We start from the raw sequence: 21,239 nt of genomic DNA, 5'->3' as shown, positions 1-21,239 counted from the left end.
TGATCTCCTTGCAGTTTTTGCCTTGATATATACAATAGATGACCTGCATACACCCCTCGTGTGACTCACGTCAACATGTTATATCGGCAATGCTGGCTGCCATTTATTGTCACCTTCGAAGCGAGCTACATGATAATTCTATATGATAGGATGACCAGCTATCGCAGAAACAGTTAGTTCGAAACTAAATCACCATGGATGCCGAATGCGTTTGTGGTTCTGTTCGACAGAAAAATCGATCCGAAAAGCGACACGATTTGATAGGATGACCGAAACTGTCTACCCACGCAATATATGATGGTGGTATCTGCGGGAAACGCGGGAGTACCAAGAACAACCGCACACCACGAATTGAGCTGCTTTGGCTATCTGGGGATGTCCATGATCCACCAGAGGAAGATTGGGTCTTTTCTTCTAACTGGTTTTGGGGCCTGTATCGAGTATTTTGCGCCTGATGCATCTCTGTCTTGAGGTATGTGCAACCTTAAACCTTTTTCTGGCCATTCTTACACCTCATCGTACAGGTATCTAGTTTGGGGCCAAGGACGCATCCCTCCCCGAATACACGGGAACCTATTCAACTTAACGTCACTGACCCTGTAATGCCACTAGTTTAGATACCCATGCGTGTTAACATATGGGGTTAACTCCATGATCGACGTCGAGGAGAAAATCTTCATAAACGGCGAAGAGCAAAACGTATCCTTCCCATCCTCTAATTCTTCGCATCGCCATGCCTGAAAAGTTTGACGATACGTTCGGGTGCATGTTCATCTCGTTCTCACTTGACCTGATGTGCGTCTTTATTCGTGCTGCTGTCATAAATATCAGACTTTAATTCTCCCCCCCCAACAGGTGCTATGGTGCCGGCTTCGTGGGTTGCACTTGTTGACGATAAGTCGGACCAGCTTTCTAAGTAAACTACTAGCTCGCCGTCCTGCAATACTTCCGCCATGGTTATGGTTCCAAGGACTCTGTCGCAATCAAGGCCATGGTCCTAACACTAGGGTACGAGTCATGGCCTTCATATGGGTTGCTTTAATGATAGATTTTGCCAGATTTCTAGCTACCGTTCATGTCGCTACATTTATTGCATGGGCCTATGATGACCTCATTAGTCGGTTCGGAGCGTTCGAAAAGCTCGATGATATGCCACGGTTGGTTTTGTTGCTTTGTCACTCAAAATGACACACTCTCAGCATTTCCTAGGACCGCGCTTGTAAGCACTTCACTTTTCATCAAATCGTGATGCTCATCTCCACGGCAGGTACAACTTCTAGCGATCGTAAGTTTATTCCAACTCGCTTTGATGCTGACTTACATTTTATTTATCAAGTATATGGTCTCCTTCATTTCTCAATGGTAACCTGGTGTTCACTTGCGGCGATCGTGTAACTGACAGATGATCGACCCGTAGCTTTTTCACCACACGCATCTGGATTCGTGAGTTGCGCAATCATGTCCCCGATAATTCAATCATTGAATACTCTTCTAGTCACGCATAAGTGGTATTTGGCAGGCCCGATTGTACGTTTTTTCTTGTAGTCAGCCACACGTACAAATCGAATTGACGAAACCTAGGCGATCTTGGCTCTGATTAATATCAGTACGTCAGATTTGTTTTTTTACTCGCGAGGCTGGCGCCCTGATTTTGCTTTGAATTTCGAAATTAGTTGCTGGAATCAGTGTGTACTTTCCTTTCACTGCGCGGACTCCAGTTAATGTGTATCCCGTTAGCCCAAACGACGCTAAGGTTCTTCTTCGAAACATCGTTCTAGTCGTCACCACTCTGACCGCTTCTCCCATAGCGGAATCGGTGGCACATTCAGCAATCTCATAAACACTGAGGTGTGTCTCTGTTAATGTGATAAAAGGACCTCAATAGATCAGACATAGAAAGTAACAAGTCTACAAGCGTCTGCCACAGCAGCATGCGATCTGTTGATCACGGCAACTTTATGTTGGATTTTGAATAAGAAACGGACAGGAATTAAGACGTGAATTCACTGTTTTATTCAAGCGATCTGTCTTTTTGACATATTCACGAAATAGGACCGATACTCTGCTCGACAATCTCATCATTCTGGCAATCAATCGTGGTGCCGTCACAAGTCTTGCAGCACTGTTCAACTTAATACTGGTATGTCATTATTTATCTAGGCAACTTGTTTCGCCGGATTTCATGTTTTGTAGTTTGTATGGCGTCTTGGGGCGATGATCTTGTGAGTGCGAATAATGTCACCTAGCAGGAAGTGAGGTGCTCATTCTTTGATAAGTATGATACCCCTTCTTCCTAGTTGTCAATGTAAGTTAACCTATCGGCCCAAATTTTCTCCCCGAGTCTCATCTGTCCGGTTACAGTCTATGTACTCTCAGTCGTCGGAAGGTGTGCCTGATTCCGTATTTTTTATCCTACTCTGACATGGGCGGTACGCTCTCAGTCTTAATTCCCGTAGGAGTTTGCGCGACGATGGCCGAGATGCTGTAACACTCCCACTCGAACCAATGTCCGGAAGCGAAAGTAGTACTGGGGGACCGGGAGGTGTTCAAGTGGTACGTAACCTTTGTCCAATATCTTTCCGGCACTGAAGATCGTCTTAGTCAACGTCAGTCGTGAGCTGGAAGGATGGATCCCAGTTTGGTTCGCATAAGGTACGCTGGACTGCGCTATTGTCTCGAGCACACATCTCATTGAACATCAGGACACCGGTACCGGTATTGACAAATACCTTCCGTCCTCGGTGTCTGTGTAATCACGGAATCCCGAGCATCAAAAATAGTCTGTGCAAAAATGCTACGTAAATGGTTGTATGTTTATCTAGACTGCTTTGGGATTTTGCGTGGAAATCTTCTTCAAAATGCAGACGACATAGATTCCTTGGCTCAGCATCCCTATTTCCCCCGCTTGCCCTCGCGGGGTGACCGGTTAGTCGGTCAGTTCAAGGCTGTACCAATAACCCCGTTGACAATAGGTGGGCATGACTTCTTCGAAGATGAAACTTTTCATGGATGACAAGTGAGTCTTGATGGAGACTATTATACAAGAACTTTCGCGTCATCGGAGACCCATATTATGAACGCAAGATGTCACTTGACGATCACTATCCGAAGTACTGGTAAACATCTGGGATTCTCGTATGCACCGTTTTTTAACCGACAAAGACCACTGCGACTCAATCGGCCCTGGAATAAGACAACCTTAGGTGTACTTCAGCGCCTCTTGGTCTATGTATGATTCGTCCTCGCCTCATCACAGCTCTTAATCTTGCTGTTGACATATTATTGAAGCAGACTGATCGTTGGCTATTCATTTGAGAGGTGATTTCTCGTTGATCTAATGTCATGGTTATCGGCAACTTTTCAAATGCGAAGGAGCGAGAGTCCCCTTTGTTGCAGGTGACGCCCTTGCTTGGGTCATTTTCAGCGATAACATTGACACAGTTACTTGTAACGGAGATCTGCCCACGAGAATGCTCCCGTTCCATGTTGTCACCGTTTCCATTCAACCTCCGAGTCTCTGGGGTAGGGTTGACTGAATGGAGGACATCAGCTGATCACTTTCACTTGCGCGCCATTCCCGCGCGACCTCGGCCCGTATACACGCTTGTAGCTCCGCGTTCCGGGAATACATGTCCTCTTAGACCACTAATCATATGTTCTATTGCTAGCGATAAGCATACACATTCTCTCATGATGATCAGCCGAACGTTGGGAGCTAGTAAGTTCTTTTTAAAGCCTTCAGACTACCACAGATCAGGCCTTTCCGATTTTCGAATTTTCGAATTACGTCCGCTGACAACGCCGCCTTGGCGCATACTCACACACAGGCTATAGCCTCTTCTATAAGTATCTAACCGGACTCACTGCTTCGTTCTCCCTCTCCCCCGCCCTCAATCTTCAGTCACTTTCGACGCTACTAATTCAAGCCCAGCAGTATGACTGAATCTCAGGTATTCAGGTGCTCTTTGAGTTTTCAGGGTACATCTTGATATTCTCGTCATTTCTAGTCGTATTGGGCTGCGTGAGCTGTTCCTGTGTGGTTGGCTGGCCTATTCACCGATATCATTGTCCCAGATTCACCCTCCAAACCTACAATTGCGCCTATGCAGTTATGGTATGTCTTTATTCCGATGGTTGAATACCACTCAAAGTCAGGAAGATTTGGGATACTTTGTTGACTCTATCCGAAGAGAAACGAAAGTACGTTCCTAAGGGCTAAGATTTACGTTCGTGTTTCTTATACTCACTGGCAGGGTTTGGGATCGAGAATGGAGTCCAGCGGTCAGATTTTACTCTTTAACCACTACGAATACTCGTCTAATGACTTGGCGTTTCACAGAAAGTCATATTCTTCTTCAAGTAGGCATTAACTCAGAGCTCTGTATCCTGCTAACAATCTATTCTATAGCCGTTATTATGGTGTAAGGTCCCACGTTGTATGCAGTGGCTCCGCCATTAATATTAAGTACATCTAGCTGGCGTCGATCACAATGAATTTATGGTACGTTCATACGACTACTTCGTGGTTAAGGGGAAAACATGTAGCGAATAATTGCAGTTTCTATAACATACAAGTCAGCACTGAAGAGTGCGCCAAGTATGTGAAAGCGGAGCCGTTGCTTGGTAGTACGTAACCTTCTCGTCGCAGTTTCATTGTACTGAATCCGTCACAGACTTCGCTATTCTATCTTATCAGAGCATCCTTCTGCTTCGGTGCGCGCCCTTGCAAACATCGTTTATGTCGCTGTTGTGACCGACGACGATAACAGCTGTTATGCTGTCTGGTTACGAGACAAGAGAATTTTATTCGGTGGAATAGCCATTTTGGTCTGCCAGTTCGTGGAGGCCATGTACGCGATTTCTGGTTTCGTAGGTGACGAAGCTTTCAGATGAAGTCTATTGTACTCAATCGTTCTCTAGTTCCCTCTTCCAATAACGTCAGTAGCGCATATTCTTCCTGGTTTCTGCCTTCTCGTTCTAACACCAACCTTTTCAGAACTGAAACAGGACCGTGTGGTACGTTTGACGTTATAAAATTATTCAGCCTTATGAATCTGAGTCTTGGCAGTTGTTCAAGGGCAGAAATTGTACGTCAGATCTCTCAAACGGAATCATCTACTCATCACTATCACATGCATCTAGCTGGATTGCGAGCGTCTTCCTCTTCCCCACCCTAACCGACACGGTACGTCGTCTAAAGATTCATATGGGAATACTTCAATTCATCTCAACGCGTCCAGATCCTGACCGTGGTTACCTTCGCTCGGGTACTGTACATCGTCCCAAAGACGAGGTCCTCCGTAATATCACGGTTCTTGAAAGAAGGGTTCCTCTTTTGTGGGTCTGCCGGTATCCGATTCTATCTGGTGATTTGTTGACTTCGTTCAATAGTCCTTATTGTCTTCGGTACTCGGACTTTCGCTTCTCGGTCCGAAGATTTTCTCACCTCTTTGTAGTTGGCAACTGTGCAAACGGTATACTATATCTCCAGGTGAGCTGCTCGCATGTAACGGACGGCTTGAGATTACTGAGCAACGATATAGGCGAATAAGGACATATCCACGATTTTTAGCGGGTTTGCCATAGTAAGCCTTTCCCTCTCGGTTGTTTTCTATTTATCAGGGTGTCTCCCTTTAAGATCTCCGGTAACGTCTGTGGAAACCATCTTCTTCTTGGCGCTCGGCACGACGGTTCAGGTGCTTATGATGACATACGTACAATTTACATGACTGACTTTGGAGACAGCGGCCTCTACGTCGGACTTTGCCCCCGGGACTGGCCCTGGCCATGATCGCGGTGTATGGCCTGGATCTGGGGTTCTTGTTCATACGACTGTGGACGTCGCATTGAGCGACTTGCCCACTAACAAGAGATTGGAGGATCTGGAGCGTACGGAGAGCCTTCGGAAGTAGCATTGTGCAAGTCGACTCTGTTCATAAGCCTTCTTCACGTTGAGCTTGAAGTTTGAGAATGCGGTATGCGGTTGGAGTCAATAAACAATGCGATTGAAACTGCCAAACACTGAAAATACTCTATAGCAAGCACATACTAAGCAGAACAGACAACAACAGACAGAAGGGCACTGTAGTACATATTTAGTTGCATCAGATATCCAAAAACCAAAGCCGGTCGACCCCAAAGCATTCCCGTCTTCCCATCAACTCTAACCAACCCTACGTTGGTTTATAATAGATCGTGGTCAGGAATTTGTTCCTGTAACGCACTGTCCCACTCACAGCGAGCACCCCGTTTCGAATGGAACTCGTCGACAAGTGATTCAGGACGACATGCGAAGGAACGGGAAGAACAGATGTATCGTCGACGATAACTGTATCATCGTCGATGACACTGGGTGTCGGATTGTTGAGATTTGGTGATGAGCTCGACAGTGGGTTTCTTTGAGGCGTCGCCGGTGTATGCGTTGACGGTGTGAATCCACCCCCGGTGCCAAACACATTATTGATGTCCGTCCCACTTGCAGTCGTCACAGGTAGAACTCTCCCTTCGACCCCAGAAGCTGGCGTACCCTCACTAGAGCTACCCCGTCTCTGCCCATGGGTTCCGTGTCTACCCCTTGACCTCTTGCCCTCCTTCCCACTTGATGAACTCGACTGACTCTGACCACTTGCCGTATTCAAAATGAGCTTCTCCAAATGACGAGGCAAAGGCGGGGCGGGAGGGATGTTCGGGGCGGGTATAAATCCATTCACCACCTTTCGTCCTCCCTGGGTCGTCGACGTCGTATGGTGAGCATTGAGGTAGGCGTCCTCCTCAGCAGCGGCCTCAGTGAGCTCGAGGGGAATAACATTTGTCCAGGATGGAGGAGGAAGAGCAGGAGTATGAGTGCTGGGTGAGGAATTCGAACCGCCGGTTGTCGTGCTCCAAAAGCTGTGGCTACGTTTCGGCGGAGAAGGATCGAGCTGAGCCGGTGGTGGACTCGACAAGCCGACGCTGACATAATTGGCCAGTGAACCCTGGTCATCGACAGCTTGGGGCAAGTCATCAGCTACACGCCATTGCTCGTCCACCAAGAACCGCATATGATGCGTCCCAGGCTGTAGCTGCAAGTCAACAGTCCATCTTTTGCCATCATCACCAGCCATTTTTCGCATCGGTATTTGTGTCTTCCAGTCATCATCACCTGCACGCGAGAGGAAGACTCTCGTGCCGCCACCGGTCCAGATGATAGGTACAGAGATCATCTGAGCTGTGGTGTCGGTAGGCGAAATAGCAGCCTCTACAACAAGCGGCAAGGGCAGGGTGCTGCGTACGATCTGCTGCTGATACGGTTCGTCCCGCTCTGGTGGAGTGTGAGGGGCATCAACGAGCGACGATGGCGGTACAGTCGGTGGAAGGTAGCTCGTTTGCCGTGACCAAGGCTCCTCGGGTCCGCTCGTAGCCTTGGAGTCCAATCCGCTCTGCTGCCGCCTAGCTCTGGGCCTTTCCCTCTCCTTCTCTTTCTCTGTTGTTGGTATCGGTATACTCGCGGTGGCAGCGGGTCTCCGCGGGGTAATGTCTAGCTGTAGATCAGGCAGTTCTAGAGACCGTTTCTTGTGTCTGAGTGACCGATGGGGTTGGTTAGGCGTTGGTGACGGTGATGAACGTTGCTGGAATCGAGTAGCAGACGAATTGCGGTCACGGTCTTGCTGATTGTTAGAAGGCGTGTTGCCCATCGTTGTAATAGGAGACCCGCTGCGTGGTGGGAAGAGACAGAAGCGAGGCACGTCTGTGCGGAGCTCACAAATATGTGCTGAGACTTCTACCGAATTTTTGAAAGATTGCTAAGTCCGATATGGTGTAACGGCTAACATTGCCGCCTTTCACGCGGCAGCTCGGGGTTCGATTCCCCGTGTCGGAATGTATTTTTAAGGAACACCTGAGAGACTCGAGAGCTTCAACTTTCAAGTGCACTGAGCACTGTCCCTGATAGTAAACTCTGCCATGTACCTAGGTAATTGATTTTGATTTGTTGAGTCAGAAATCAAAACATACACTCGCAAGGCCCCCAGGTCCCACCCTGCCTGGGCTCCTTAAGACTTACATCGAAAGTGTACATGTAGCATGAACGGTTAATCCCCCAGAGGAGAGAAGCATTCTCTGTGGCATTGTAAGTATCATCTATAGCACGCCACCTCCGTAATACGCGTCGGTAGCGTTGTGCCTTTGCTATCTATAGCAGCAAATTGCCAATCGGCGCATCGCTCTCGTTACAGAAAGGAAAAGGGACGACGATCGAGCTTCCTTAGTAGTGTACACTTTTCAAAAACTAAGTATGTTAAGTATGGTATCAGCAGAGGTCGGTCGACAACGGCGGCGTTCCACCACAGCTTCCCCCTTCGGCAAGGACCGAGGTGTTCCCGGAAGTAGTGACTGCCTCCTATGAAAAGTACGTCAAATCAGCAGCTTCGCAAACCATAATACAACATACATAGCTCCTGGTTGTTACCGCGCTTGACGGGCCGAGTTCTTGCCTCATGACAAGCCATCTAATTCAATATCCACCGTCGTATGAACAAGGACCCCTGGTCTGGTTAACGTCCCATGTCCACGACTGCTACCGGCACGACGAGGCGACCCAGAACCCCCAGAGTCCGCTGTTGTGATATCGGTCAATGCACATGAACTATGCCGCTCTACACACCTGAACCGTCGTGCCGAGCTGCAAGTATTAGATGGTTTCCACAGACGTTTCCGAAAATCTGGCGCTCAATTGAGAAAAATATTCTTTTGGCAGACAAGGGAGCCTACTATTGCGAATCCGCTGAATATCGTAGATATAGCTCTGTTCGGCTGAAGTTATAACGGTTGGGTCACTATGCCTAGACTTGTGGGCAACCTACTCACCTGGAGATATAATATCCCATTAGCACAATTTCCAACTGAAAATGAGGTAAGAAGACGTTTGGACTGCTAGACGAAAGTGTGAATACTGAATACTATGAGGACTTTGGTCAAGATTAATAAGGTGTTATTGTTAATGAATCGACAGAGGACGCACAAAACAAAAAGCCTTCTCTCACAAACCGCGACATCACAGAGGACCTTGTTTTGGGGGTAATATAAAACACTCGGGCGAAGGTGATGACCGTTAAAACCTGGGAGCGATGAGATCGGCGAAAGGACATTTTAAAGACGCACAGTATCCGTGATAGTGGGGAACAAGAATACGCTTGCAACCCAACTACAGAGAACTATCAGAGAACGTTTCAATCAGGCCAAAACCACGCACAACTTCTCTCCCTGAACAACTGTAAACACCATCATTTTCAGCTCAGATGCTCCATAGCATTTAACGCACTGCATGGCCCAACTTCGCCCCTTCAAGCGCGTCAGAAGAATGTTCAAGGGGATGGACTTGGTACGAACGTGATGGGGAGGGGATACTACTTCCCTGATGAGTAGGTGTGAATGGGTGAAAACCGTCGAAAGCTCACAAATCGAGAACAGGCATACATGGCCTCCACAAACTGACAGATCAACATTGCGATACCACAGAATAAAATTCGCTTGTCGCGTAACCAGACCGCGTAGCAACTATGCGCCGCTTAATATTGATGATCGACATTGGCACTGACACGTACCGTAGCAACAGAATGCATTGATACGAGATAATCGTGAAGTCCATGAAAAAATCAGTCGGGGGATAACGACTTCTTAGAAGAGTATGGCATACTGGCAATCAACGGTTCGACCTTCACATACTTGGCGCATTCTTCGGTGGGGACTTGTATGTTATAGAAACTAGAATGATTAAGTTATAGTCTAACGCATCAGACTAGCAGTCACGTTAGCTTACCATAAATTCACTGTGATGGATGCGATCTAGAAGTAACAGGAATTCATGAACAAAGTGAGGATACACGGCACAAGAAATCGTACCCCATAATAACGGCTACAGACAATCGGTCAGCGGAAGTGCAACACTGTTCATCGATACGTGCTTGAACAAGAATATAACTTTCTGTTCCAAAATACATCAACGAGAATCATTGCAGATAGGTTAGTGCTGACCGCAGCGCTCCATTCTCGGTCCCATATTCTGTAGCACCAGATGTTATATAGCAAGAATTGATTCAGAGACGAATCGCGGAACTTACTTGCGTTTCTCCTTGGATAAAGTCAGAAGAGTATCCCACACCTTCAAGGGTCACGACTGTCAGCGATGTTCAAGCACGTTCAGATCCACCCACCATTATTGCGTAGGCGCAATTATAAGTTTGCAATGTGAAGCTTCGTCGAAAAGATGTGTACGCCACATACAACGAGGAACAAGTTGCTCACGAAGCCCAGTACGACTAATGTTGAAAATCAGAATTCGCTTCAGCAGCTTGCCTAAAGAACCCCGCCGTACCTGTGCGTCAGACATGGTGCCGGGATTGAATCAAAACTGGAACACGGAAGTCAGGGTGCTGAAAAGTAAGTGGTGGAGGCACATAGAGGAGCTAAGACGCTTATATGAGCCAGGGAAGGCGTTCACGTAGAAAACCAATTTGATAACAACAGGTGCATAAGCACACTACGCGTTGCAATCCGTGACATATATAGAAAGTTCGAAATGCAGGTTTGATGCAGAAGTCTGACTACGCAGTAGTGACAGTAGACCCTGAAATTTCTGGCCAACTTCAAGGGACTTATCGAATGGCCGCATCGTTTTTACCGCTGGAAAGATTGTTGCTAGAAATTGTTTACGGCGGTATCAGAACTTTCAGAGAGGACAAGTCCTTGCTCGTTCGGCATGCGCGCGCGGGATTCCCTGAGAAGGACAGGGTGCTGTCAGTGGCGAAAAGGAAGCAAAACACAGGCCAACCGGTGCGATATTTTGATCAAAGCAAACCTTAAACGCTTACACCTGCCAACTATTCATTTTTCTCATCATGACACGACCTCCGCTCTAGGAACAACACCCATTCCGGGAGCGCAAGGCTTCCTGTGAGAACGGCTCAAAAGCGACCAGATAACGTTACTAGGCTCATGTATCATTAATAGTACTTTGATATTAGACAATATTGATTGCACTTACTCTAACAGTCAAATGGAAGCAACAAGCCCCACAGTCAGTCGATTTATTTCGAAATATTTGGAGACGACACACAGTGACATGGGTGCTATACGGCTGCAAAAGGTGGTCTGCATTAGATTATTATCGAAATTTCTCGAGGTTCCATAAGAACACCTTTCATATTCCACGGGATACTTATGGGAGGAACACCGTGCGACAAGCACATTATTCCTACTACTGGCAGTGTGGAATTTTGGCAGCACACAAGACTCAGGAAGACCTGAAATTTGTATTGAAGGCCCCAAGCAGATGCTACTCTGTAGCAGTGACGCTGCGCCTCCAGTAGCTCGTCGTACGCCATGGTCTTTCATTGACGTGGTATCAGTTCCAGGTCAGTTTATCATGTCTGGCAGGATTCAGCTCACAGAATTGGCATACGTCTGGTCTTCTCTCTTGGCCATATCTGAGCTTCCGTGAGCTGCGTTGGCTCGTCGGTGAAGTTTACATCAATTAGATTGACGTTGTCATCACACTGAATAAGAGTAATGAGAACGGCCGCGTCTCTTCGCAATGGATACAAGTCAGGAACGTACGCCAGATTAGCAAGGAACATGAGACGGCATTCAGTGACATCTGAGATATGAGCGAAGGGAGTTACGACGGCAAGTCCTTGTGATCTTTACATGTGCTGCCATTGAATATCGACCGAGCATCGACAGAGGACTTTGGCCCAGACCAGTACGGTGTTTTGCTTCTTTCTCCGCTGCCAAGGTGGTGCGTAACTCCTGAGGGTCGTGAGCACAAGCAGTGCAAACCGAACCGTCCTTTTGTAAGTTTCGTATGCACTTCTCGTGGATCTGATGTGGTAGAATTCTGCGTTGCGATGTCGGACGATCACACCGTCCACACGCCAGCGGGGCAGATATCGCCTTGTTTGAAAACATGAGTCGAGCCCAGACATCTTCATCACTTAATAGAAAATTGAATGCACCCCTCTACAGCCTAGCCTCTTCTGCGTCAGGAATTCATTAATTATTACAGACACACCTCATTGACAATTTCAAGCACCTCCTCTCCTTCCTCCTCAGCTTGCACATCTCTGCCTGACACTAGAATCTCAACTACATCTAGTCTTGCCCTCATGCGCTCCTTATACCCCGTGGTGGTACTGGAGAATCCATGCGCTCGCAGTTCGACACGCTGTGCTATTTTTAGTATAGCACTCTGTTCCCATGGGCCCTTGCATAGTGCCCACGCTAATGCTCGGATGCACTTATGCCGTGCGGAAAACTACATTCCCGTGCAGGTGTGAAAAGAGCAAACAAACTGAGATTATCGATAACGTACATCAATTTTCTTAGAAAACGTTTCTTCCGGCTCGATTTCGAAGCAGAGCTCAGCACCGGGTTCGGGAGACGCTGTAATAAAAATTTGAGATGAGAGTCGGAGAATTGAAAGATATCAATGCCTACGCATCCGCTCCCGTTCGTAATGATGGACAATGGATTCTGATCTTGAACTCTCCTGTGTGTCGATATCTGCACCCGGCACCTCCTCCGACTCATGCTCGGTGTCCTCTTCAATCTCTTCAAGGTCATCATGGTGTCGTATCGAAGAAGACGCGGATTTGAATGGCGTCTTAAACGGTTTGTTTAATACCGAAGCAGAGCTGAAGGGTTTTGTGACTGCACTTCGTTAATAATTAACGGAACATCTGGGTGATGATAATTCTTACTCAGCGTCGGAGCATATGTCTGGGACTTAGGCTTTTTGGCTTTTGGTTCAAAGTTACTCGCTCCAGAGAATGAGCTAGGTCTTTTCCACCCGATATCTGTTTAGGCTTGAGAATTTTGCCAAAGAAGTTTGAGAGTACCTACCAGAAGCTGAAACGTTATCGCTTGACGACGTACGTGAGCTGTTTTTCTTCCATTCGTTGGCAACACGACCCGCGTCTTCGAGAGGCGTGAGTTTATACTTTCGCTGCCGTGTCTCCTTAGGATACTTGCATACCTACAGATTCCAAGTGTTAACATCGAAGTTATAACTTTCAGAGGACCCACGAACATCACACATGGAATCGCAGTAATCTTTGTCTGTGTCCGAAGCCACATCTTCGCCGAAATATCTACATATCAACTGTTTTTCAATTGTGAGAAAATTTCCATTATTGTGTACCAGTGTGGGACACGTACGACGTGTCGGCAAACATCTGTATTTTCAGCAAAGTTCACCAACTACTTTCGATGATGAGTACAGGAAGAAGGAAGTTAAGAAAGGGTGACCGCACCGCTGAGAAACTATCACCAGTTCTCTGGCTTGGAGCGGGGCCATTCTGAACATCTGCCAGATGAACGCGATTATTGTGAGACTGGGAGACCAAAGATTTGACGTAGGACATATCCTCGCGAGCTGATGGGTACTTCCGGTAAGCAGGTGCGGAGTTGCTTACTAAAAAAGGTGAACTCACTGTAATACAAGATGCATTTTGCAGGCTCAAAGAAAATGAACAATATATTCACGATACGGAGTATGTCACGTACCAGCCCATCCCGTCCTGCGCGACCTACGATCGGACCGTTAGCGCGAGAGCCCCGGTTTGTTTGTAAGAGCATACATATACTCACCGGTTTCCTGATAATAGCCTTATGCACGTGTTAAAGAGGGAGTATGTAAAAGAGTATGTTCAACCGACCTTCCATGCTCTTTGGGAGGTCATAATGTATGACATACCTATGATCGTTCAGAAAGGACGAGACGAAGGCAACAAAATTACGCGAACCGGACATCGCCCTTATCAATTCCCAATCCAAACGCAATAGTGGCCACAACCTGAGCAATTCAATCAATATCATATGGGATATAAGATGGGATCGTACTATACCACGTCTATAATACCATCCGTCCACTCTCTTAGGGTCTTATCAAGTGTATTGGGCCTAAAATTCTTCAGCGCTCTAATAAACTTATTTTAAAGCGAACGTACGTTAGACCCTTATGGTATGCGCGCACGCCTAGTCCCTTTCCACGTAAGAAACTCGCCAACTCATCGCAAAGCTTTCGTGTACGACAATAGATAATTCCGCACGACGATTTACCACGTCGTTGATGCATGTCTAGTATGTATTCGGCTATCTCGCTCATGTGTGATAGGGAAGTGCGAGGCGGAGAACATTTAACCTGAAAATTTATCATTTATTCCCAGTAAGAAAGAGAAGACTGGGGAGACAAACTTCATAATAAAGATTCTCGCGATTGAACCCGTGGATGGCTTGAAAGAGATTGGCCTCTGACATGCCAAGGGAGAGTATGATGTCACGGCGTACACTATACACAGATCAGCCAAGTGCAGCGATGCAGCGAAGATGAAGTGCTTACGCGTCCGTGGCAGACGCGGTGAGCGCCATGATAGGAACATTCTTGAACCTACGACGGAATACGCCGAGCCTCCGATATCCTTCTCGAAAATCGTGGCCCCATTCCTGTATCGAGCTCAATAAAACAAAGCGAAAGGCGGAAGAAAGACACCGACTGAGATACAATGTGCCTAAGAAAACAAGATTAGCATCATGATACCAGCTAAGCAAAATGACGCCTCACTTCATCCACGACTAGCCGGTTGAGTCCGCCGTCCTCGTACACTGGTTGCAACATTGCCAAAAAGTCAGCGTTACACAAGCTTTCCGGAGTAACTACAATATGAGTGAATTTTTTGGCACAGGCTTAGGGGGGGAAATGCGCACTGTATAAGAGCCTGTTATGATAGACGCCATCTGTCAGGTCTTTAACAATCTGTAGTATTTTAGATCAAGTGGAATGCACGGTGTGCTAGATATCATACCTCGAGCTTATCTTCAGGAGACGTCTCTGAAGTAAAAGAGACAACGTTGATACCTTTTTGCCTCAGACTTGTGACCTCTACAATGCCATCAGAGTGTGCATGAGTATTTAAGATGGAAGGCGCACGATTCTTCATCAAAGCTGCATCATGACCGTCAATAAATTTCAGAATACGTTTTATACGACAGACCTAGTAAAGGTGAGACGACAATTGTAACGCCACTCTGTAGCAAAAGGTTCAAGGTTGGTTACAGACACACGAAGCATAACGTCCTCACATCCTCTATGATTGCGGGTAATTGGAAACATATGCTCTGTTGAGAAGTTATACAAGAAAAGGAACGGATGGGAGTGTCATACCTTCCCCATCCCCGTTGGTGCAAGCACAAAAATATCGATACCTGGTGCGGAGGAGATCAGAGGATCTCAAAATTATTGGCAAGCATCAACGCACCGGAAACCGCTGCCTCTATAATATCTCGCTGCTTTCCTTTATACTCCGAGTGACCGAATGCTACGAGTCAAGTTCAGAATTCTATACCAAATAGACAGAGTGAATGAGAACACACTTTCCGTGAGAGCCCTATAAGCTGCGTTAATAATGGAGATCAAATGGTACACGCCTGGGCCACTCACTGATGACAACGGTCAAATTTAGAAACAACTGACATTTTCTGGAGCCTCTGCACGCCGATAGATGAGAGAATTGTTCTACGTCGAGGAGGAACACGACGCAAAGGTCAGATCTGGGTATGGCACGGTGGTACTCGAAGGGAAACGAACGTGAAAGAATTCGAAATTCAAACATCGGAGTCCGGACGTGTGTAACGCGTCAGTCACATGACTAGGGCCTCAATCTCAGATTCTCGGGAGAATTCGGCACCAGCCTCTACTTGCTCCTTAACAGTAACGATTTAGACCGCAAGTTCTCTCAGCCTTGTCGTATTCAAGCTTCGATTGAAGTTGTGAGTGTTGCCTTGTCCAGGGAACGAAGCATGCCATATTATCCCATAATCATAGGATGCTTGCAGGCAAGAACACATCGGAATTGAAACCCGATTTTTTTTAGAATTCTGGACCCACTACGTAACGTCTGCGTACAACACCATACAACCAAGTAATCTCCAGTCAACTGGCAGCGCCTCAGGTCCTGCCGTTGTCTGTTTGGATGCCCCTTGTTTTGGTACCACCACCAACTCGTTTTTGTTCCGTCATGAGCTATCCTGAATCATCCGAGCCGATCATGCCTCGCGCCTCAGGATGGGTCGTCGCCTCTTTCCAAGAAGATTTACATCGATTCACGATGGCTGAACATATGTCGTCCCTGAAGAGCAATGCATAGACATACGTTGCAACCAGTAGCATCTAACAGTTTCCCAAAATCCGCGGCTTCTGGTATGAAACACAGGTTTGCAGCTTCGTTCTTCAACATTCAACTTCAATGCCTGAGCTTGTTACAAGGCCAAGGTACCACGCATGAAATGACAGCGGCGCTGCCAAGGCATGGACGGTCTTGAACCCAGAACTTACTGGAGCATGAATTTGGCTGAAGGCATGCTTCTTTTATGATTGGTCATTCCCGGTTTTAGGCGGCATTTCTCGGAGACCTGGAAAAAAGTGCCTGCCGCGAGGAGGCTTTCTGCCTTCATTTTATTCGTCCTGTCAATGAAAGAGAAGAGGAATCGCCGCCGACTGGTATTTTAGCTGTGATGATCGCGTCTATATTCATCCATCCTGTTTTAGACTGATATGATCCCGGCGGCTGCGAGTTTTTGTGCTTTGGTTTCTATTGACCGAACGTCGCATGACCTGGTTCGAAGAGGTAAGAGGACTCTAGATGTATTAGCCCATGTTGACTTATCGAGCTGTATTGTCACTCCTAAAGGACGTCATATTTTAGAAGCAGCAGGTCATCAAGTTCTTCGTTCAGCGACTGCGGTTTTGTTTTCTGTTCGAGTTGAACATTTCCTTGGCTCTCGCTGTCATGATATCCAAGGTTCGTCTGTTCAGCGTAGACCGTCTAATATAGCAAGTTGCTGATTTCAGCCATTTAGCCAAGTTTCAGGCCAGGCGCCACCAGTGCGACCATGCCTCCTGTGAATAGTAGTACTATACCTTTTGTGCGATCCCGGGTCGACGTTGAGATGATCACGTTGAGCGAAGGCATCAAGTGACAATGGCATGGCATTTTTCTTTCGGTCACCTCTGCTAGCATCAAGAAATGTCATTATCCTGTTGCTCCACTGGTATTACTGCGGTGCCTACGGTTGCACGAGGCAGCTATCCAAGGCTTCCCCGCAAAAATTCCTTTTGGACTCACTTGACGCGATCCAGTGGATGATGACCGCCGTCGACGTCAGAGTTCTGTCACGGGACGATGATCACTGCTCCTTCCCGATATATCCACGTACTTCTACTGTCAGAGCCAAGAACGAAGATGGCTATAAAGGTGTACCGTGGACGAATCCAATCTTCCTACTGTTTGCTATCACCCCAATGTCCAACACCGGCAGTGAAGCCTCGAAGCAGCCTCGTACTCTCGTTCTTTGTTTCGATGGAACGGCGAGTGAATACGAGAAGGATGTTAGTGTCGTGCTCAATGCGCTTCATTGGCTAACCCGCCTTTCCCAGAATACGAACGTTGTCAAGCTGTTCTCTCTGTTGAAGAAGGACGATTCAGATCAGCAGCTTTGCTACTATCAAGTTGGTCTCCGCTCTTTTCACCGCTCCGGATTCTCATGAAATCGCGTCATACAGGCTGGAATAGGAACATTTTTCGCGCCAGGTGTCGTGTCACCCCTTTTTGAGTGGGTAGCCAAAATAGCGGACGAAGCGGTAGCTTGGTGAGTTCTGGCTGATTCGCGTACACGGCTCGCAGAGATTCATGGATTCAGGTACCTCAACGAACACGTAATGGACGGCTACAGGTTTCTCATGCAGAACTATCGCGCTGGAGATAGAATTTGCATGTTCGGTACGCGTCTAGGATCTATTCCGTTACACGGTTCTAATCTGTATTTTGCAGGCTTTTCTCGGGGCGCATATACAGCACGCGCTTTGGCTGGTATGCTGTACAAAGTGCGTCGATAATATTCATGTAATACGGCACTGATAGCTGTCGATAGGTCGGACTTCTCCCACGAGATAATCAGGAACAAATACCTTTCGCCTACAAGCTCTATAAACAAGACGATGAAGCTGGTATGGAGTTGAGCACCGGTTTCAAGCACACATTCTGTCGCAATGTGCAGATCGAGTTCGTGGGCGTGTGGTTCGTCAGCACAATCAAGATTCCCTGACTATTGATCAACATCTCCGTAGGGATACAGTTGCAAGCGTCGGCGTGGTCATGGGAAGGACCCTCCCTTTCACCACTTCTAACCGCGCTATCAAGACATTTCGTCATGCCATATCACTTGACGAGGTAACCTTCTTAATTTCATCTTTAGCCATTGATAGTTGACATGGACTGCGTCAGCACCGTTCCCGGTTCAGACCCAATCTCTTTCACCGAGCATCACCTGGCCAAGACCAAGAATTCACAACGGCAGGAAGCACTGGCTCGTGCACTCTGAAGACCCCCTCCGATAAGCTGTCGTTCTACCGCTGCAAAAAATTTGGACCCAGTAATTTCTTCCATCCTGATCACTGGAGACATAGCCCAGTAAGGTCAACGAGTTTGGACGACGAAGACTGGGATCCTACCAACGTGTTGGAAGTATGGTTTGCTGGCTGCCACAGCGGTGAGATCCTTTTTTTTCGTGCCTATCAGTAATTGACCTTTATTAGATATCGGCGGAAACGAACCGATGGTAGACCCTCCCCACAGTATCGGAAACATACCCCTTCGCTGGATGATCCGTCAAGTCATCAGCTCACAGTGTGGAATTGTATTCGATGAAACTGCGCTCTCAAAGCTCGAAGTCCGGCCTTCTCTCGTCTTCCAGCCTCCGAAAGCGCATGGAGGTCCGGGAATTGCTGATGCAGTGGATGCACAGCAGCCTATTCATGACCGGCTACAAGACACGAAGATATGGTGGATTTTGGAAATTATTCCACTGCGATACTCGTGGCAAGACGCGCAAGGCATGTGGCGCAGTGAATTTCGGTTGGCCGCCATTACAACTTGTTATTTTCACACTGACGGCAAGTATTAGGTGGAATTTGGGACGAGGCAGAACGATCGAAGAGAAGCAGCCGAATTTCCACATTACAGTCAAGGAGCGTATGGCGAATGAGTCGCTAAACTACAAGCCGAAAGCGATCTGGAATGGGAACGAGGTATACGTCGAGTGATCTCGATTATGACGCTACTCCAATGCGTTGTGATCGTATTGATATGTTTTTATGACTAGACTAGATTCGGATACCCTTCATTACCCCAGTACGACCCAACGTACCGACACTTCCCATACAATCAGACGGAATGAATGCAAATACCAAGCTTTACACGTAATACATTAATATGTATGTCAAGAAATCAATACAAGGAACACTAGTATCTATTGCGCCTGCCTACCCTTGGCCATGTAAGCACTGTTTGTGGGTCTGAACTTTTTGGCCGGGGGCGCCTCTAGTTCAAGGTCGATAGACTCCGACTCCCTCTTTACACCCGAAAACATCTCATCAAATTCAGTACGACCAAAGTTTTCTGGAATATCCTCTAAAAATTTGTTCCCGATGTTCTCCAGCTCGCGCAAATGCTGCTTGAATGTATTCACCAATTTGTCCATCGAGATCTTGCGGTTCTCGAAATTGGTGATGGAGCGCTGCAGCTGGAGCAGCTGGAGATGGATATACATGTACTCGGCCATACCCACCTTGCGGCGTTGTTCGTTGATGTGGTTATTCGAGTCTAAGGAGGTAGCGTGTCATTGAAGTATTGGAAAACATGAGATATCACTCACTGCGCAGCTCCATAATCGTATCCAAAAGAGCACGGTTTTCGTTCTCGAGGGTGGCGATGAGGTCGGCAGATGCCTCAGAATCTTGGTTTTCGGACGTATCACCTTGTGCTACATCGCGGGAGAACGAAGGAATGTCAGTTTGGCGGTTGCAAAGGCTCAAAGGCTCAACTTACCTTCCATGGTTGGGTGGCTGAGGAGCTGAGCTGAACCGAACTGAAGCTCAGCTGATGGACCTGCCTGGATGGGAGTCGACGAGAGGAACCCATCAACATCATCAATCTTTACCGAGACGTTGTCCGCGGCCCTATTTCCCTTGTTCACAGGGACCATGCCCTTGTTGTCGCTATACTGAGACCACAAGGTGCGCGCGCTCATGCCCACTTTCGCCTCCCAGTCTGAAGGAAGTTCGCTGGTGGTATCCTTTGGGGAAGATTCTGTAGAGGACTGCGTAGGGTATTAATTCTACTATGCACGAAAAACCAAAAGTAGGAATATTCTTACAATCTGGTGCACCTCTGGTGGCTGGGATTCGGACGGTCGAGCGGCTTTGGAGATGAGTCGTGGAGTGACGGGGAGCTGGTTCTGAGGCCGCCGAGCAGCCATTTTAGGTTGACCGGGCTTCTTCGTAGTGGAGGCAGACACCAATTCGGATGCAGCGCTGGGTGATGATTTGGCCTGATGAAAGGTTAGATGCCATTCCGCGGTTTCAATGATGCAAGTACCTTGAATCCAGAGGAATCGTTTCCTGGACCAGGTTTGCTTGCACCGTTCTTTGCGCTAGGCTTGGTGGTCAAATCCATCATGAGAGCTAAAGGATGGACGAAGGCAGAGAAGAAGAAGAGAAAGCCATAAAACAGGTCGTGAATATATAAGTACCTCAGTGATGAATGTTCCAAGAATTTTCGTAGTTTCCAGACGCGCCAGTGTTTTCCCGCGCGATCTTCGATTCGACACAAAAGGAAGCTGAATTGCTTACCGACCACAGAATTCAAAGTAAAGTTACGTGTTGTCGTGCAGATCTTCCCATCAGCTGGAAACATCTTCACTACGTGTACTCGACCAACTCCGACAAAAGATAGTCCTGGGTGAGAGAAAGGGCTCAAATGAATGTTGAACGCATAAGTATTCAGATATCTTACCTTAATGCCCTGCTTCGGTATTTGCCCAGCTCGACAACAGCTTGATCCTTGAAGTTCGGTGCTCCAGGCATATTGCTCGGTCCATGGGATCTATTCTCCACCGCCGCCGGCCTTTACACGTGAAAAAATGTGGTATTGCGAACATGGGTACCACGGTCCACCATTTAACACTGCGTTGGCCATGGCCTATCACAAAAGACAACTTGGTCCATGAAAACACCCGGTATTCATCTTCTGACTTGACGTGTAATCAGGTTTTAAGGGCAGGCCTAATAAATAAAAGCTCTTAGCTGCCCCGCTTTTTTGTAGGGATATAGTGAGCAGTGTCATACCATTAGTACTTATTGGGGGTGCCAC

General features: G+C 47.4%; 7 protein-coding genes and 1 non-coding gene across 8 annotated transcripts; 4 read left to right on the top strand and 4 right to left on the bottom strand.

Moving 5' to 3' along the window:
* Positions 1–733: 733 nt before the first annotated feature.
* Positions 734–3,178, top strand: EV420DRAFT_1666255 (uncharacterized protein; the record flags this gene model as incomplete). The annotated part of the gene is made up of 21 exons (XM_060478979.1): positions 734–795; positions 856–874; positions 929–1,008; positions 1,059–1,157; positions 1,210–1,219; positions 1,268–1,285; positions 1,337–1,362; positions 1,418–1,443; positions 1,496–1,527; positions 1,582–1,606; positions 1,674–1,685; positions 1,738–1,753; positions 1,809–1,848; positions 1,897–1,997; positions 2,053–2,140; positions 2,194–2,222; positions 2,277–2,305; positions 2,362–2,386; positions 2,457–2,553; positions 2,602–2,652; positions 2,703–3,178. 21 exons carry the CDS (start codon positions 734–736, stop codon positions 2,751–2,753), a joined length of 936 nt encoding a protein of 311 aa, XP_060333836.1. The 3' UTR covers positions 2,754–3,178.
* Positions 3,179–3,660: 482 nt separating this feature from the next.
* On the top strand, positions 3,661–5,985 carry EV420DRAFT_1528940 (uncharacterized protein). The gene is made up of 21 exons (XM_060472523.1): positions 3,661–3,950; positions 4,008–4,021; positions 4,075–4,114; positions 4,160–4,200; positions 4,254–4,281; positions 4,340–4,359; positions 4,409–4,421; positions 4,476–4,501; positions 4,559–4,626; positions 4,674–4,713; positions 4,770–4,869; positions 4,921–4,937; positions 4,997–5,016; positions 5,069–5,087; positions 5,143–5,185; positions 5,241–5,337; positions 5,392–5,406; positions 5,457–5,491; positions 5,544–5,585; positions 5,639–5,696; positions 5,746–5,985. Exons 1-21 carry the CDS (start codon positions 3,936–3,938, stop codon positions 5,910–5,912), a joined length of 918 nt encoding a protein of 305 aa, XP_060333835.1. The 5' UTR covers positions 3,661–3,935; the 3' UTR covers positions 5,913–5,985.
* Positions 5,986–7,711, bottom strand: EV420DRAFT_1528930 (5'-AMP-activated protein kinase beta subunit, interation domain-containing protein). The gene has a single exon (XM_060472521.1). The coding sequence runs from the start codon at positions 7,671–7,673 to the stop codon at positions 6,174–6,176; it is 1,500 nt and encodes a 499-aa protein (XP_060333834.1). The 5' UTR covers positions 7,674–7,711; the 3' UTR covers positions 5,986–6,173.
* A 75-nt stretch (positions 7,712–7,786) lies between these two features.
* EV420DRAFT_t101 lies at positions 7,787–7,858 on the top strand. The gene has a single exon. It is a non-coding gene; the product is annotated as a tRNA-Glu (tRNA).
* Positions 7,859–8,472: 614 nt separating this feature from the next.
* On the bottom strand, positions 8,473–10,366 carry EV420DRAFT_1640380 (uncharacterized protein; the record flags this gene model as incomplete). The annotated part of the gene is made up of 20 exons (XM_060477095.1): positions 8,473–8,594; positions 8,642–8,699; positions 8,749–8,790; positions 8,845–8,879; positions 8,931–8,945; positions 8,999–9,095; positions 9,139–9,181; positions 9,230–9,318; positions 9,367–9,391; positions 9,454–9,534; positions 9,582–9,653; positions 9,703–9,741; positions 9,797–9,822; positions 9,880–9,892; positions 9,948–9,961; positions 10,012–10,039; positions 10,098–10,138; positions 10,191–10,230; positions 10,282–10,295; positions 10,352–10,366. The coding sequence occupies 20 exons, from the start codon at positions 10,364–10,366 to the stop codon at positions 8,473–8,475; spliced, it is 909 nt and encodes a 302-aa protein (XP_060333833.1).
* Positions 10,367–11,730: 1,364 nt separating this feature from the next.
* EV420DRAFT_147993 (P-loop containing nucleoside triphosphate hydrolase protein) lies at positions 11,731–15,587 on the bottom strand. Its single transcript, XM_060469617.1, has 28 exons — positions 15,473–15,587; positions 15,406–15,419; positions 15,291–15,350; positions 15,197–15,237; positions 15,115–15,150; positions 15,027–15,060; positions 14,963–14,977; positions 14,838–14,914; positions 14,740–14,788; positions 14,597–14,688; positions 14,529–14,543; positions 14,375–14,478; positions 14,230–14,323; positions 13,983–14,176; positions 13,881–13,935; positions 13,779–13,828; positions 13,692–13,729; positions 13,624–13,641; positions 13,540–13,562; positions 13,467–13,491; positions 13,287–13,408; positions 13,192–13,233; positions 13,064–13,135; positions 12,877–13,009; positions 12,735–12,830; positions 12,472–12,684; positions 12,347–12,417; positions 11,731–12,289 (listed from the first exon to the last, which is right to left on the bottom strand). The coding sequence occupies exons 1-28, from the start codon at positions 15,505–15,507 to the stop codon at positions 12,035–12,037; spliced, it is 2,073 nt and encodes a 690-aa protein (XP_060333832.1). The 5' UTR covers positions 15,508–15,587; the 3' UTR covers positions 11,731–12,034.
* A 1,745-nt stretch (positions 15,588–17,332) lies between these two features.
* On the top strand, positions 17,333–19,132 carry EV420DRAFT_1266540 (uncharacterized protein; the record flags this gene model as incomplete). The annotated part of the gene is made up of 10 exons (XM_060467336.1): positions 17,333–17,419; positions 17,468–17,539; positions 17,594–17,679; positions 17,731–17,810; positions 17,862–17,914; positions 17,962–18,107; positions 18,158–18,260; positions 18,315–18,579; positions 18,626–18,944; positions 18,994–19,132. 10 exons carry the CDS (start codon positions 17,333–17,335, stop codon positions 19,130–19,132), a joined length of 1,350 nt encoding a protein of 449 aa, XP_060333831.1.
* A 206-nt stretch (positions 19,133–19,338) lies between these two features.
* EV420DRAFT_1746351 (uncharacterized protein) lies at positions 19,339–21,206 on the bottom strand (the record flags this gene model as incomplete). The annotated part of the gene is made up of 6 exons (XM_060480162.1): positions 20,883–21,206; positions 20,466–20,824; positions 20,245–20,418; positions 19,917–20,187; positions 19,744–19,851; positions 19,339–19,691 (listed from the first exon to the last, which is right to left on the bottom strand). The coding sequence occupies exons 2-6, from the start codon at positions 20,781–20,783 to the stop codon at positions 19,339–19,341; spliced, it is 1,224 nt and encodes a 407-aa protein (XP_060333830.1). The 5' UTR covers positions 20,784–20,824; positions 20,883–21,206.
* Between the last annotated feature and the right edge of the window lie 33 nt (positions 21,207–21,239).

Source organism: Desarmillaria tabescens (genome assembly GCF_030435595.1).
Source record: "Desarmillaria tabescens strain CCBAS 213 chromosome Unknown EV420scaffold_10, whole genome shotgun sequence".
NCBI lineage: Eukaryota > Fungi > Basidiomycota > Agaricomycetes > Agaricales > Physalacriaceae > Desarmillaria > Desarmillaria tabescens.
This window is presented reverse-complemented; position numbering and strand designations above follow the sequence as displayed.

What these genes read in the sequence shown, in the direction of transcription:
- EV420DRAFT_1528940 (XM_060472523.1), top strand. An exon ending in ATTGCGCCTATGCAGTTATG is followed by an intron (nt 4,115 to 4,159) that starts GTATGTCTTTAT and finishes AAAGTCAGGAAG; the next exon opens with ATTTGGGATACTTTGTTGAC. An exon ending in CTATCCGAAGAGAAACGAAA is followed by an intron (nt 4,201 to 4,253) that starts GTACGTTCCTAA and finishes ACTCACTGGCAG; the next exon opens with GGTTTGGGATCGAGAATGGA.
- EV420DRAFT_1528930 (XM_060472521.1), bottom strand. Translation starts at nt 7,673, where the DNA reads ATGGGCAACACGCCTTCTAACAATCAGCAAGACCGTGACCGCAATTCG.
- EV420DRAFT_147993 (XM_060469617.1), bottom strand. Translation starts at nt 15,507, where the DNA reads ATGTCAGTTGTTTCTAAATTTGACCGTTGTCATCA. An exon ending in GCGAGAATCTTTATTATGAA is followed by an intron (nt 14,177 to 14,229) that starts GTTTGTCTCCCC and finishes ATAAATTTTCAG; the next exon opens with GTTAAATGTTCTCCGCCTCG. An exon ending in TTACGAACGGGAGCGGATGC is followed by an intron (nt 12,418 to 12,471) that starts GTAGGCATTGAT and finishes TTTTTATTACAG; the next exon opens with CGTCTCCCGAACCCGGTGCT.